The 16,294-nt window shown below is 48.2% G+C and overlaps 1 protein-coding gene across 1 annotated transcript; it reads right to left on the bottom strand.

Annotated features, from left to right (window-relative positions):
• Positions 1-1,983: 1,983 nt before the first annotated feature.
• On the bottom strand, positions 1,984-15,691 carry LOC134020544 (immunoglobulin superfamily member 22-like). The gene is made up of 25 exons (XM_062460690.1): positions 15,664-15,691; positions 13,289-13,916; positions 12,853-12,987; positions 11,726-11,862; positions 10,671-10,770; positions 10,470-10,506; positions 10,012-10,189; positions 9,669-9,782; positions 9,285-9,447; positions 8,809-8,921; positions 8,371-8,533; positions 7,634-7,918; positions 6,854-6,978; positions 6,539-6,680; positions 6,142-6,349; positions 5,545-5,633; positions 4,999-5,301; positions 4,686-4,859; positions 4,417-4,545; positions 3,887-4,272; positions 3,472-3,664; positions 2,907-3,206; positions 2,672-2,820; positions 2,372-2,552; positions 1,984-2,223 (listed from the first exon to the last, which is right to left on the bottom strand). Exons 2-25 carry the CDS (start codon positions 13,866-13,868, stop codon positions 2,156-2,158), a joined length of 4,452 nt encoding a protein of 1,483 aa, XP_062316674.1. The 5' UTR covers positions 13,869-13,916; positions 15,664-15,691; the 3' UTR covers positions 1,984-2,155.
• Positions 15,692-16,294: the final 603 nt, after the last annotated feature.

Genomic DNA, 16,294 nt, shown 5'->3' with positions numbered 1-16,294 from the left:
TAACCCTAAACCGTATTACCATGTGATTAAAAGGTATACTAATTAGGTACAACATTGTTACTGGAGGTATTACTATGAATGTACATAGTTATTAAGGTCAACCTAATGTGACGTGTTGACCAATATTTTGCTTTGTTGTCCTTGGTTTCACTTGGTGATTTGATTCCTCAATCATAGATTAAAAAGGATCATATTGTTCCTTTCCTGTAGTGAATCTGCTCTAAATATGACTGCGTTTATTTCTCCTTTAGATACAAATACAATGCAACTTCACAGCTGCCTCCCCTCTTCCTCTTTGCAAACACAATGATCCCTGTTCCCGATATTCCTGTTTTATTAGACTCTCAAATGAGTAGTGTTGCATGTGTTAGTGAGAAAAGTAGAGTGAACTGATTGGACTGTGTTTATTGCATCCCCCAGGCAGAGATCAACAGCAAGTTGCGTTCCAATGAACTCCTCTCACTCTCTGTTGTCATACCACAGTGGAAAGGAGCCTTTGAACTGGCTTCAGTCCTCTGGAACCCTTCCAGTCCTCACTCTCTTGCTCTATGTCTCGGCTCACTCTAGTTCTCTTCCTCTCATATTTTCACTCTTGTTCTTTCTCTCTTTCTCTGTCCGACTTGGTGAGTGTCCCTGTACTTCTGACAAATTCCTGAAAGACACAGGCCTCTTCTGTTCAGATCATAAACTATTACCCAGAAGGTTGCACTGGAAACATGGTGGTGCCCAGGCCTTGGTTTTATACATGGTCCACAGGCTGAATAAAGTAACTCAAGAAGGACAGGTTCACAAAGTTTCTTATATAGGTTACCATGAATCTCATGACATGTTGCTCAGTCATTCATTCTCTGAAACTGAAACTGCTTGGTCAGCTGGTAGTTCTAACTGCCCAAAAAAGGTATCTTTAAAAGTCAGTCTCTCTCTCTCTCTCTCTCTCTCTCTCTCTCTCTCTCTCTCTCTCTCTCTCTCTCTCTCTCTCTCTCTCTCTCTCTCTCTCTCTCGCTTCCTCTCTTCCTCTCTTGCTCTCTCGGTCGATCACCCACACACAGAAACACTCTCTACTACTGGGGTAGCTGTGTCAGTCCTCTGCCAATGCATCTCATTCAAATACTGCCAAGGTTCCCCATCAAAGGAACCATCATTGTGAGGAAAAGAGCTGTCTGTGTGATTGTCAGCTTGTGGACCACAGTCTGTACTGTATCAGGTGGCAGAAGGGTTGTTCTCAAGAGAGAATAGAGTCATGTATGAGATAAGACAGTGTTGGACTGTGACAGGGCAGAAAGGAAAGGCGCACAAAGCACTTACTCATTACTTTACACACTCCACTGACCCTGGGAAATACCCATCACTCCCTTATAGGAGCCTATGTTTTCAGCATGCTCCATGCTCTTGTTGAAACAGCAGTTTGGTCTTCAGGGAGCCAGTCCTCAGCTTGAATGATTGGTACCAGGCAGCTTGAGGGTATCGTGCAGCCAAGACTGCAGGTGGCTTTTTTAGAAAGCCAGGGTGAAGTAACCTGCCCTCTGACGTCAGGATGGAGAGACACCACACACACACACACACACACACACACACACACACAGGCATGAATAAACACATGTACACACTTGTTCTCTCACTTCCTGTTAAACGAGGGGTACACTCAGTCACTAATTTAAAAGAGATTGACTGAAAGGAAAGACCTAAGTAAATGCAACTGGTTCAGTGGCAAGGGGGGCAGAAGTGGGGGTGCGGTGACGTGTGTGTGGGGGGAGGCCGGGGGGTAGTGTGTGGGGGGGGTGGGGTGCAGAGAGAGAGAAGAGGGGTAGAAGTGAGCTCCATCTCAAGAAACCATTCCAGTTTCTGGATGGATTTCAGGATGTGAACTTGTCTGACCTCTGGTGCCTGTTGAATGTATTACACCCTCCATGACACCATTGATCACACGCTGTATTTATTAATTTATGTTTCAATATTTTAAGTCAGAGAGTTGAAGGATTTTTAAGGGAAAAAAACATGAAAAGATTCACTAATGGCCACAATATGTTTTCATCAATAATTCATATTATTAATGGATCACTTTCAAATCCAACTGCTGGTGCTGCAACGGCAAGATGTTCATCGAAGGGACGATAGCCATTACAACTTCCTTTTGGGTACTGTAGTTCACGTCCGTTCACATGATGAGTTTTTCCTTAGCTGTACGGTCAGTAAGATTATCTAGAAGACTCTTGTCATCCTTATCTGTTACAGAAAAAAAGATACACAGATATAAAATTGGTTATCCATCTGTCTATCCATCTATCCATCTATCCTAATCTATCAATCCTAGTCTATCAATCCTATTCTATCTATCCTCATTGCCTCCTGCTGGCGAGACAGAGGTACTGACCGAAGATGAGCAGGTTGCAGGAGCACCTGGCCTGTCCCAGAGGGCTCTCCAGCAGCAGGGTGTAGTCTCCACTGTCCCTGGCCACACAGGAGGGGATGGTGAGGGTGCACACCCCATCCGCTGTGCTCTGCCAGAACCGCGGCTTGTCTGAGATCTGCACTTCCCCCTTGTACCAGCTGGCCTGTGGTTGGAAGGAGGCTAAGATGAACCATGTCTGCTGTGTTATGATAGGCTGAGATCGTAGTCTCATTGTGATGTGAGAACTAAGTCAGACAGCCCCCGTTGTTGTGACGACATTACCAGCGGAATGGGCATTCCCAGGAAGGCGCAGCTCATGGTGCAGTCGTTTCCACGGCGAACGGCGTGGTCCTTCAAGGGCAGAATGAAGGCTGGCTTCACCTGGCGCTCGGTGCGTGTGTACTCCTTCTTGAGAAGGCTGCTGATTGGTTCTGAGGAAAATACAGGGTGTGGTGACTAGACAGGAAATACAATAACCTGCTCTATCCCCAAATCCCTCTACTGTTCCCAAGCAAACCTTTCTCCTTAGCGATGATCAGGGACTCTCTGGAGTCCAGGGGGTCACTGTCTCCAATAGAATTGCGTGCCATGACCCGGAAGTAATACTTCCTTCCAGGAAGCAGTCCGGTGACAGTGTACTTGTTGCTGTAGACGCACTCGGCGGTGGTAAACCAGGACGAGGTGCTAGCGTCTCGTTTGAGGATGACGTAATGGCCGCCCTCGTCGTCCCCCAGGTCGGGGGTGTGGTCCCACTGCAGGGTCACCGTGCCCGGGACCTCCTCCACCAGACGCAGGTTCCTGGGGGGGCGTGGGAAGTCTGGGGGGGGGGGGGGGGGGGGCGGGGTGTAAGACTTTGTAATGGTTGGAATAGCATTCTTGGTACTGAAGTGAACATGATCCGAAGTGAACATAAACTGTTCTAATCAGTCAGCGATAACACGTTTACGGTGTTGTACAGAAAAAAACATCAAAGGAAATATACAAATTGTTCCTGTAAAGGTAAGCACACGGCCACCATTGCGTTAGCAAGAGGATCCAGGGATCAGTGTAAGATAGCTTCCCTGATGCCCTCCTCCCCTCACCTGTCACCCGGACGCTGATGTCATAGTGGGCCTCTCCGTAGTCGTTCTTCAAGTGAGCGCGGTAGACGCCCGCGTCGGAGCGCTGGGAGGAGGAGATGAGGAACTGAGAGTGGGTCTTGCCCTTGGTGATTGTCTCCCTGCCCTGGGTGGGGATGCCGTCCCTTAACCAGGACACCACGGGGGGAGGGGAGCCCTGGGGAGGACAGAACAGACCGTAGCCATGGTCAGTGTGGCCGTGTGTGTGTGTGTGTGTATAATTTTTCTCAACTGTCCTTGTATCTGTCAGACTCACACACGGTACCTCCTTCAAACCTGACTGTTGACCTGTTGACAGATTAAATTCCACAGTGTGTGTGTGTGTGTGTGTGTGTGTGCGAAACAGAGGTGTGCGTCTGTGTGTCAGGACAGGACTCACAGTGAAGGACAGCTGGATGCACAGGGCCGACCCTGCTCGCACCACTATCTGGTTCTTCACCTTCCCCTGGAGGTCAAACCTAGGGGGCGCAGGGGGGGGCATGGCCAGCACCCCCTCCTCCAGCTCTCTGGGCTCCCCCACCCCTCCCTCGTTCACCGCCCGGATGCGGAAGAAGTACTTCATGCGCTCCTGCAGGCCTGTCACAGTGTAGGCCGTGCCGGCGATGGGGATCTTGGTGTTCTTGGTCCACTCCTTGGCGTCGTCGGGGCGGACCTCCAGGATGTAGCCAGAGGGCTGGTCTCCCAGCTCAGGGGGCTTCCAGCTCAGAGAGATGGAGGAGTTGGAGGAGTCAGACACTGCCAGGTCCCTCACCAGGCCTGGGGCACCTAGAGAGGGGGGAGGGGGCCAGAGGGGCTTTCATTTGACTTTACCTCAAGGGCACAGGATCTAAAAACTAAAACTAACACCGATTTGATGCTGTTGTTGGGTACACTGTCTTCCAGTGCCAGTTTGGGACTAGACAGACTCACGGATGGGGTCTTTGGCCAGAACAAAGTTGGAGGCTGTACTGGGGCTCCCAGCTCCAGCCCTGTTGATGCTGGTCACTCTAAACTCATACTCCATATCCTCCACCAGCCCATCCACCACACACTTGGTATCTACACAGGGACGGTAAACAAAGACATATTTCAAAGACACCCTTCTCCCAGCGTGTCAAATGTTCCTGCCGCCAGGGGGATGTGACATTAAACATGTTGTCAGTTAGCAGACGCTTTCATCCAAAGCGGCGGGGTCCGACCTGTGAGGGGCTCTGTGTTGACGGGGACCCACATGTTGCTTCCCTTCTTCCTCCTCTCCAGGACGTAGCCCAGCACCGCCGCGCCGCCGTCCTGGCCCGGGGGAGACCAGCTCACCGTCACCGCCTCTTTGGTGACGTCACACACCTGCGGTTGGGACGCCATGCCTGGGGGCTCTGGGAGGAAGATGTGTGTGTGTGTGTGTGTGTGTGTGGGGGGTGGGGGGGGTTAATATTGAATACTTTTGAATGTGTCGATCTATATCAGGATATACGACATTGATGATGAGAATGAGAACGCTGACAGGGCTCCTACCAATGGGCTCCCCTGCGTACACATCGTCAGTCTCCAGTGCGTCACTCAGGCCCTGGGAGTTGGCAGCCCTGATGCGGTACTGGTAGGCCTTGCCCTCCTCCACCTTCACGTCACTGAAGGTGGTGGTGCTGCTCTCCACCTCCCCCACCCGGACCCAGGACTTCTTCCCGGCTGGACGACGCTCGACAACAAAGCTGCTGATCTGCTGGCCCCCGTTGTCCTTCGGGGCCTTCCACTTCATGGTGATGCACCTGCCCGTCCTCTCTGGGAACTCCACCTTGCCCTGCGGGGGCTTGGGGCGGTCTGGGGGGACACACACAACCACACTGGGTGAAACAATGTTGGAGGTGTGTGTGTGGGGGAGAGAGATTCAGAGAGAGATGTACACACAGACAAATCGAGACACAGAAAGAGACACAGAAAGAGAGGTACAGAGAGAGACTCACACGCAGTGACACAGAAACATGAAGAAAGACAGACACACGCACATCAAGACGACAGAGACACTAACAGAGATAGAGAGAGGTAGTAACTGCTGGTTCTGACCCAGGACGTTGAGGTGGAGGTTGGCAATGGCCGTGCCACAGTCACTCTTCAGACGAACCATGATGGCACCACTGTCCTCTCGCTCACACCTCAGGGATACAATCGCATCAAACTTTCATAACCCTGTCATACAGCACCACTAGACCACATCTGGCTTGCTTTCTATTTTCATGAATTATAGATCGTGGTTGTAATCTCACGGGTCCTTTCATGGTAAAGCATACATTGTACAGTGCATTTTATTCACTTAGCAGATACTTTTATCCATAGCAACATATAAAAAAAATGGCATCGTAAGTACAGCATATGATCATGGACCAGAAAGGCCCAACATTTGTGAGTAAAATTACACGTAACAATAAATATGTCAAATAGATTTTACACTTGCAAAGAAGAAGAAAAAAAAGAAAAAAAGAATCGTTCTGGATAGTTTCTAAAAGTGATGCAAACCGTGGTATGTAAAATGGAATGTATTAAGCAATAACGCTAAGGACATGACAGAGAAGGCTAACCCAAGGTTCTTCAGAAAGAACCGAAAAACAGTATTTTTTGCTGGACAGTACATGACCAGTGGTGATAGATCCGCTGGCCTCCTACCTGCTCAGTACCAGCGTGGTGGAGTCAGACGTGCGCTCCACCTTGGTCCGCTCGTCATCCAGCATCTCCAGGCCGTCCTTGTACCAGGTGACCTTGGGCAGGGGGCGTCCCTTGAAGGGGATCTTGATGGTAGCGGTCTGGCCTGCCTTCACCGTCACAGGCTGGGCCCCCAGCAGCTCCAGCAGCGCGGGGTCGATCTCTGGAGGGTCTGAGAACAGGACAGGACAGGGGAAGGGCAGGAGCTCTGAGACTGGGGCGTGCGAGGCACAGCACAGGGACTGTACACTGCCCCCTACGGGGTCTTCTACATAACAACATGAAATGACCTTTTTGAGAACAGGAACCTTCCTACCTTACTGTGGTAATTATTGTGCAGCTCTCTGTCGTACACACGCACCTGCGATGGTGAGGACAGCCTCGCTCTCGGCCCCCTTCGCTCTGAAGGTGTACTTTCCCTGATGGGCATCGGTTACGCTTGTGAAGAGCAGCTTGTGGACCGCCCCCTGCTTCACCACCTGCACCCCGCTCAGCTCCGACACCTGCAAGGAACCATGCATGTTTGTGTGTGTGTAAATATGCAAGGAATACACTACTATATTAATTATTGGATCATTATCTCACTTTGAAGAAGGGATTCTAATAGTAACTGACTTGTTCAGGTACATTGACTGTGTGCAGTGTCCATGGACAAGCTGTAATGGGATAACTGTACCTCTACTCCATCTTTCAGCCATACTCCATCCACCTTCTCATCATTCAGGACCACACACAGCTCTGCTGGTGAGCCTGTTGGACACTGGGCATCTGACATGTCACTCTTCACTGTGGCAAAGCGCTCTGTCAAAACATATATACAACAGGGGTTCTTGAGCTTAATTGAATGAATCTTGAATGATAGTGGTTTTGACACCAGAGTAGTGATGATGATGGTGGTGATGATGGTGGTGATGATGAGGGTGAGGATGAGGGTGACGAGGATGGTGATGAGGGTGATGATGATGGTGGAGATGGTGATGATGGTGATAAGTGTGATGATGGTGATGATGATGGTGATGAGGGTGATGATGATGGTGGAGATGATGGTGATGAGGGTGATGATGATGGTGGAGATGATGGTGATGATGATGATGGTGGAGATGATGGTGATGAGGGTGATGATGATGGTGGAGATGATGGTGATGAGGGTGATGATGATGGTGGAGATGATGGTGATGAGGGTGATGATGATGGTGGAGATGATGGTGATGATGGTGATGATGATGGTGGAGATGATGGTGATGAGGGTGATGATGATGGTGGAGATGATGGTGATGAGGGTGATGATGATGGTGGAGATGATGGTGATGATGGTAATGATGATGGTGGAGATGATGGTGATGAGGGTGATGATGATGGTGGAGATGATGGTGATGAGGGTGATGATGATGGTGGAGATGATGGTGATGATGGTGGAGATGATGGTGATGATGGTCATAACAACAAGGAGGCTCACCGTCCACGGTCAGGTTAGCGGAGCTGATGTACTCGTGCTCGTCATTGTCCTGGGTGCAGACCACCGCGTACTCGCCTGCGTCCGCCACGTCGCAGTCCTCCACGATGACCTCCGCCCTCTTCCCCTCGCGCATGAAGATGTAGCGCGGGTCGTTGGTGATGTCACGGCCGTCCTTCAGCCATCGCACGTGCACGTCCTTGGTGCCGATCTCGCACTCCAGACGGGCCTTGCTTTTTTCTTTCACACGCATGTTTTTCAGAGGGCTCGAGAACTTGATGGGGAGGCCTAGAATAGAATAGGAAAGAATATGATTGGATGTGAGTCAATGTCCGGGGTGGTATTTGTGTGTAAGAGACAAGAGTCTAATGATGAACAACTGAATTAACGCCAGCCCAATTATTCTGAAAATCTATTCACATGGGAGAGGCCTGTCCTTGTGAAGATATTTACATGCTCCGGTTTGTCCTCCGGGCTTGTAAACATTGTGTTCTACAGGACTGTGATGAATGAGTGGCTGTAAGGAGGGATTTGACTGGATTAGGTTCAGAGAGGCTCACAGACACAGAGCTCGATGATGATGTGTCTTCATAGTGCAGCAGTGGATGGCTGCCATGACTCACAGAGGTTCTTCTGATCTCAGGGGTGAAACCAGCTCAACTGAACTAAATCCAGTACAAAGACAGGCAGACAGACAGACAGACAGACAGGCAGACAGGCAGACAGACAGGCAGACCTACGTTCTATGAAGAGAGGAGCAGAGGTAGTGAGATCTCCAATGTTCATGGTGTACTCTCCGGTGTCACTGGCCCTAACGTCCTTTATCTTCAGGGTGTAGGTCAGCCCGTCGTCAGACACAGACACGTCAAACTTCTCATCCCTCTTCACCTCCTTCCCCTTCACCTGTAAGACACATGCAGCACCACATGCAATACTATTAATTATCCATAATCTCAGGCATGCATCAGAGTAAACTAAGTTATTAAAATGAAAGACATTTGATCTGATACTCTTTGCATTTGTTTATAGAGTAAGGCTTGAGTGTTTTGACACCTGCCTGTGACCCAAAATATTGGACACCGACCAAACATAATCTAGATCAGATAAACCTTTGTAAAGAAGAACCTCCATTGATGTGTAACTATGCTTAGACTGCTGGTTCTAGCGTGCGGACCGACCTTCCAGATGAGGGGAACATCTGTCCTCTTTGACAGGCGGACCTCAAACACAGCTGTCTGGCGCTCTGTCACTCTCATTGGCTTCAGTTCCGACAGGAACCCCAGAGGCTCATCTGAGAGAGAAGGGGGGGGGGGGAGAAACGAAGGAGGAGAGGAGGAGGGAGAGGGAAGAGAGGTGAGCGAAGGGGATAGAGAGAGCGTCAGGGGAACGAGAAGGGAAAAGAGGAAGACGAGAGAAATGAAATGAGGAGGATGAGAGACGGGGGGGGAGAAGAGGGGAAGAAAGGGGAAGAAAAGGAAAAGACAAGGAGTGTCAGGGAAGAGAGAGCGGCGAGAGATGATGGAGAAAAAAGTGAGAGTGAGAGAGATAGGAAAACAGAGCAGGAGGGGGGGTGGGAGGGTTACGTGACTCCAGTCACTGATGACACCGTTGGTCTGAGTCACAGTGTGGAAGGACTGAGATGGAAGCGACTTACCAACAACTGTGAGCCTGGCCGAGAGGGTCGTGTCTCCTACTTGCAGTGTGTAGGTGCCCATGTCATCAAGGCCAACTCTGGAGATGCACAGCGTGTGTTTGGTGCCCAGCTGCTTCACTTCGTATTTCCCCAGAGAGTACTGGATGCGCAACAGCTCTGTTCCCTGAATCACAAACAGTACACAGCACGATCAAGACCTATCTCTGCCTCTCTCTTTCTCTAACTCTCGTTTCTGTCTGTCTGTCTGTCTGTCTCTCTCTCTCTCTCTCTCTCTCTCTCTCTCTCTCTCTCTCTCTCTCTCTCTCTCTCTCTCTCTCTCTCTCTCTCTCTCTCTCTCTCTTTCTATCCACATATGTACCCCCTCCTCCATAGTTAGAGCTTTACCAAAAGCCAGCGCATGTTCGTGTTGGGGTCCTTGAGCTCCAGGATGGTTTCGAAGACCACGTTGGAGTCGACCTTGGCTGTGATATCCTCCAGGGGTTTCAGAACCCGCACCATCTGGACCCGAAGACACGAACGCAGAGTTTGTCCAGGCTCATTACCAAAGTAGGAAGACTAAATCCCTGTTGCAATTTGTACAGCTGTACTCTATTCCGATTAGCTCTCCAATGTTCGACTTATGTTATTATATATTACTTCATAATATTCAAATATAATATTCGGTTTATCTCTATGGAACTCTGTTATATTCTATTCCATTCACTGTGATGTGTGTGAACAAGCCCACCTCCACCTCCACTTTCTTCTTCATCTCTTTGAGTTTTTTGAGGATGCCCCGGAAGTCGGTGAAGCCGTGTTCAGCACAGATCCTCTCATAGTCCTTCTTTTCGGCCCCGGACAGGATCTTCAGCATCTCCTCCTCAGTGGGGGGCTTCCTCCCCCCTCGACGCCCCACAGGAACACTCCTGCACCACAGGACAGCCTTTCAGACAGGAGTGTGTGTGTGAGGGTGTGTTAGTGTGTGTGTTTGTACTTAAATAATACACGATCGAAAGCATTTCCCCTGTCCCTGTGGGAACACTTTGAAACAATCCACGTTTTTAGATGTCTCTGTTTTGGATGTTTGTCTGGGCCATGTTGTTACATCAGTCAGACTGTTTGTTGGGATGTGTATTTGAGTTGCTTTTCTTTGCGTAACAGTTTTCAAATGGGAATGTAGGGCAGTGGAGGTGTGAGGGCTGTCACCGTTTTTTAAGCATCTTTTTGAAGTCCATCGCTGGATCTAGAACAAAAGAAACAATGCTGTCAGTCAACTAGGAAACATTATATATTTAGGTGGGTTCCTGGATGCAATCAACATAACATAGCTCGCTTTGCATGGCATTTGTCCCAAACTTTTCAGAGACAAAATCGATTGGAACTTTTGGCACAACGTGATAGGCTTACTGTCTGTTACTATGAGGGAAATGGAGTAGATGGAATGTCCATGCTCGTTGGAGGCAATGCACTTGTAGACATCGGCATCATCCATGGCCAGGCTCTTGATCTAGTGACAGGCAGTCGGACATGAAAACAATATTGATTTCCATTGAGTTGTTGCACATCTAGGCCACACACCAATAGCCTGCCTCTTCTCATTTCCTTCCCTTCCTGGATACATGTCTGGTAGTTAATGTCATTTAATGTAATAATCATTTAGCAGACGCTTTTATCCAAAGGATGAGATCCTAAACTTGTATCGATGCATCCTTGTGCAGTTCACAAATTGACCAGAGAAAGGCGCTGTTGCACCAGGGATATCTTGTGAACGTGAAGTGCCACAACTTTTCAGCATCCCTCACCCAGAAAACAGATGGCAACGGGAGCTGCATATGTCAGCCACCACAAGTTAATTGCTTTATAATAGCTATTTAGGCTGCACTTAAGCTCTCCGGCTGGGGTGAAAAACAACGTAAAATCCACCCCAGAATGTTGGAGATAAAAGGATCGGGTGTTCCTTTCCTCCCCGGTCTTGTTTTCCTTGTGATGCATGAAGAGCTGAGAGAGCTGACAGCCTTGAGAAGGCTTGGTGGGCCTTGGTTAATGGAGGACTGTTAGGAATCACCGGCTTCTCTACGTGCTGTCAGCATCAGAGATACCTCGTTACAAGATGAATTGGTACCATTCATCTTGACGTAAATGGGCGAGTTAAATGTAGCATGTACCAGAGCTGCTGGCGTTCCCTGCCATTTGTATTCATCTAAAGCCTTATCACAGCAGGGCCTGGAGGACTCGCTCCAGAAGACCAGCTAACAACCGCTTTCAACTCCTCAGGAGAAGCATCCAAACGTGAGAACTAAGCAGAGAAAACGTGTCTGATGTCTAATGACAGATTAGGTGCTCTCCAAATGATCAGATGTACTTGTTAGCTGTGGCTTGGATAGCTTGCCACAAAAAATCCCATGTCGATTGGTTCCAAAAAGTTTTCTGGAAAAACACATGGTTAAGTGTGGCTAGCTCACTTTCAGGACGTGCTGTTTGTTGATGCTATCGTAGAAGGTCTTGATTCCCTCAGACAGTAGCTTTCCGCTGGCTCTCTCCCAAGTCACAGTGGGTGAGGGGGTCCCCGTCACCTTCACCTTGAAGGACACCTTGTCCCCTGATTGGAGAGTCAGAAAACACTGTGTGATTTCATCATTCCATCAACATAGAATAACTATGTTTCTACTAAATAAAATTGCTCCTTATCTTTTGAACAACCGCGAAAACAGATGACCAATCATGTAATATTCTGTGTTTGCCAGGGTATTAAAGTGAATGTCAGGATATTATTTTGCAAGTCTTCATTAGTCCTGAATCTGGGACTAGCCTAAGGAGAAAGTGGCCTAAATTAAGTAGAGCCAGTAGAGCTCTTCTCATCTCTTTACTGTCAGATTCAGAGCTAGCAGATCAGTCTAGCAGAGAATACCAATGACCAGTATAAGGTCATTGTGCTGCTCTGCTCTGTGTTGTGACAGCTTGGATTCTGCTTTAAGAGTCTCTTAATCTATAATTCACCAGCGGAGCCAGCATAGATCAGACTCTAGCACACCTCCAGTATGTAGAGCAGAGTGCAGTACTCAGCATGACCTCAGGTGGTCACACAGCACTCCTCGGAGGTCACAGCTGCACACTACAATTGCACACTACAACTGCATAGTACAGCTGGACACCTCAGCTGCACATCACCGCTGCGCAATACAGCAGCACATTCCAGCTGAACACTAAAATTGACCACTACTGCTGCATACTCCAGTATGGTTGGCTGGTAAGTGATGTTACCATTCTGATTCATGGGGTTTTCTGATTCATGAATTTCCTGCCGAGTGTTGCTTTACACTCAACTTAAGTCTATACAAAATGTACATACAAAATGTTTGGGGCTTGCATGTACTGACATTATGTGTTAAACTCGGATATACCGAAGTCCAACCACACTGCAGCAGTACCGAGGTCTTAACAGTCATACTCCAGCCATTGTCATTGGCCATAAATCTATAGGCAAATTAGCAAACAGCATGCTCTTTCCTAAGACTTGGTTATCTAGATAATGTATTGACAGGGATATTGGGTCAGGGTGTTATTTAAGATTGGGTGGTATAATTCTCACCCTCCTGGGCAGTGATGGGGCGTGGTCTCTCCTCGAAATCTGGGACAGACTCCCCCTCTGGGACGTGAGGGGATTTCTGCACCTGGCTGAAGGACTCCACAACAGCCGAGGTCTTACGTTGCACCACAGAGTGCTCTGAGTAGATAAAACACACAGTAACAAGTTAACACACACACAAATACAGACCAGACACATTTTCAGCAGACTTTGGGCATTGGTCATAAACAGCAGTGCGGGCATGAAGTATTTTGACCGAGCCCAGCACAGGACTTAACATTTGTTTTAAGACATGAAAATACAGTCCTCCTGTAGCTGTTATTGAGAGATGAGTCAAATAAAGTTTTGGTAGAGAAACTATAAATAATAAAGAGAACACCGAACAGTCATAGAACAACTGGTTCATGGATGAAATGAGCCAGATTGTGGGCTTCCTTACCCTCCACAGCCTTCGTCTGGGAGGTCTTGCGTGTCCTTGTGGAGCTCACACTGAATGAAGCAGAGGAGGAGGAGCGGGAGGAGGACATACGCATCTCCGTCAACTGCTCCATCCCCATCCCCATCAGCTCTAGACCCTTCTCCATCCTCATCTTCATCTCCTTCTCCATGTCCATCTTCATCTCCTTCTCCATCCTCATCTTCATCTCCTTCTCCATCTCCATCGTCATCTCGTTCTCCATCTCCATCTCCAACCCTCCTCCCATCCTGATTTTTGTCTCTATCCCCATCACCAACCCTTCCTCAATATCTGTTTGCATCTCATTCTCCATCTTCATCTCCAACCCTCCTTCAATCTCTGTTTTCATCTTGTTCTCCATCTTCATCTCCAACCTTCCCTCAATCTCGGTTTTCATCTCGTTCTCCATCTTCATCTCCAACCCTCCCTCAATCTCTGTTTTCGTCTCATTCTCGATCTTCATCTCCAGTCCTCCTTCAATTTCAGTTTTTGTCTCATTTGGCTTCTCCATCTCCAACTCTCCCCTCATCTCTGTTTTCATCTCTTTCTCCATCTCCATCATGTCCCAGCAGTCCTGGAGGACCTCTGCCGCCACGTGGTCCAGAGCAGCCTACAGCAAACAAGTTTGTTGACTGCTGGGGTGTTGAATGGTTGAATGGTTCGTAAACTATATGTCCGTCGTATGTAGAGTTAGAACACTGAGAGGCTGACAGAGAGAGAGATGCAGAGAGATAAACATAGAGAGATGGAGAAAGAGATAAGAGGGAGATAGATGTTTTCATAATTTTATTTGGTAGATGATTATTCTTTGAATCTCTTGCAGTAGCTGTATACAGCTGCTCCCTATAGGGAAGGAGATTGAGACACAACTGTTCCAGCAATTGAGCATGCTCCAGACCCTGGACCTGCTCTGGTGTTAAAAGAGGTAATCGTCACTCAGGCAGATGCCCCTGTGTGTACTGTGTCGTTGTGTGTGTGTGTAAGAGAAAGAGAGAGAGAGACAGAGAGAGAGAGAGAGAGAGAGAGAGAGAGAGAGAGAGAGAGAGAGAGAGAGAGAGAGAGAGAGAGAGAGAGAGAGAGAGAGAGAGAGAGAGAGAGAGAGAGAGAGAGAGAGAGAGAGAGAGAGAGAGAGAGAGAGAAAAGAGAGAGAGAGTCTGTGTGTGTGAGTGTACAATACCACCCTCCATTTCAGAAGTAATTGGGTTTGTGTTTTCAGAAGCACACTCCAAAGACAATTGATATACACTTCCTTTCTTGGCTCACACATCCTGCTCTCCTCCCTCCCTTTGCTCTCTCATACCCCTTCACCACAGACAACAAGGTATTTGATTTGAAATAATACAGATTCAGTTCAAAAAGAAAGCTTCAGACCTGCTTTGAGCGATAACGCCCTGTGTATTGATGAGCTGTGCTCTCTATGTATGTTTCCACTCGACACTTTAAAGGTTCAATCTCCTTGTTTGCATGTGTATGATGTTTGTGTGATGTTTGTTGGTTTGTATGTAGTGTGTGTGGGATGTACTGTATTTGTGTGGTGTGTGGGTGGTGAGTGTGTTATGTTAGCTGTGTGCTGTTATGCTCTCCTGAGCAGATTACCTGCATCTCTAGGAGTAAACCCCTTTCCCATAATTAAGCGGGAGGCTAAATGTCACTCACTGTGTCGGTTTTCAAACAATGAGGCACTTCTCACCACTCTACTATGGAGGGGGGATGATGGAGTGCAAATCTGTGTGTGTGTGTTTGAGTGTGTGTTTGAGTGTGTGTGCTTCTGTGCAAGAGTGCCGGTTTATTTTGCACATGGGTGTTATGTACTGTACTGCACTGTGTATTTATGTATGTTCCAGTTATGTCTCAGAAGAGGTGATATAATTCATTTTGCTGCACTGTGTCGGCCCCATGGCAAACCAGGGGAAGGATGAAAGATTGGTGATTAGCGAAAGAGAAGTAAACAACATGTGTAGTTTGTTCCATGTCACACACATGCCTGTATTAATAACCTAATCAGTCCTGAGAGTGTTAGAGTTCCTCTAATGGAACCAACCAAAGCCTCTCCTTCTGCAAGCCAGACTGAACCCTTTGATGATGACTTCACAGCCAAAGTGAGTGCTGCGTGGCACAAAGCTGAGTACCGAGACAGGTGGAAGTTTTACCTCAGGAGTGCTCGCGAGCAATATATATCTTGCTCCTTCTGTCTCCCACTCTTTTTCTCTCACCCTCTCCATCCTGCTCTCTCTCAAATACTGCAGAAAGTCATCACAGTGTTTGTATTTGGCTCTCTCGTTCTCCTTCTCTCTCCCTACTTTTTCTTCAAACTTGTAATCTCATATTTTACCATCATATAAACAACTTTTTCTTACCTCAGTGAGAAGAAAGTGTGTTCCACAGGCTCCAGGTGAAGGCTTCAGGCGTCTGTGGTTAATATCTCTAGGATCTGGCTTCTCTTTGGGATATAAGGAGTCCCGCTCTGGTAGACCTGAATGGTGTCCTCTTTCTGGATGACCAGGAATCTGTGGTGCTCTGACCAAGCTATGGTTAGCAACTTCTGGCTCCCAGTACTGGACAAATAAGGCTTGGAGCTGGACTGACGGGACCTTGGGTGGACTGGGATGTGCAGGGCTGGGCTAATCTGGATTTGTCTAGGCAAGGGTGTAAAGGGCGGACTGGGCTAGGCAGGGATGGGGTGTGCTGGGCTGGGCTTAGCTGGGTTGGACTAAGCAGGGCAAGGTCTGACCATGCAGTCATCTCCCCCAGGTCTGTCAAGACTCGCTTTCCATGGAGGCCCATCTCAGTTGATGGAGCCCTCAGGGCCCTCTGATGGAGAAGATATTTTGGGACAACATGTTGAAGGACCTCTCACAGTCTCTGTCGACTGCCATAGACAAACTATTGATTATCTGAACTTGAATGCTATCTGATATGATGGTGTATTTAAGGACACTGTGTTACAGATGAAAAGTATTTGAGCAAACAGTTCTGCATGTCTGCTAC

Source organism: Osmerus eperlanus, chromosome 5, assembly GCF_963692335.1.
Source record: "Osmerus eperlanus chromosome 5, fOsmEpe2.1, whole genome shotgun sequence".
Lineage (NCBI taxonomy): Eukaryota > Metazoa > Chordata > Actinopteri > Osmeriformes > Osmeridae > Osmerus > Osmerus eperlanus.
The sequence above is the reverse complement of the archived record's forward strand: the minus strand, read 5'-3'. Positions and strand labels throughout refer to the sequence as shown.

Excerpts from the sequence above, each read along its gene's own strand:
- LOC134020544 (XM_062460690.1), bottom strand. The coding sequence starts at position 13,868 with ATGATGGAGATGGAGAAAGAGATGAAAACAGAGATGAGGGGAGAGTTG. Across the intron at positions 5,634-6,141 it reads ACCACGCTGGTACTGAGCAG|GTGTGAGCGAGAGGACAGTG; the intron begins GTAGGAGGCCAG and ends TGTATCCCTGAG. Across the intron at positions 4,860-4,998 it reads GTACGCAGGGGAGCCCATTG|AGCCCCCAGGCATGGCGTCC; the intron begins GTAGGAGCCCTG and ends TCTTCCTCCCAG.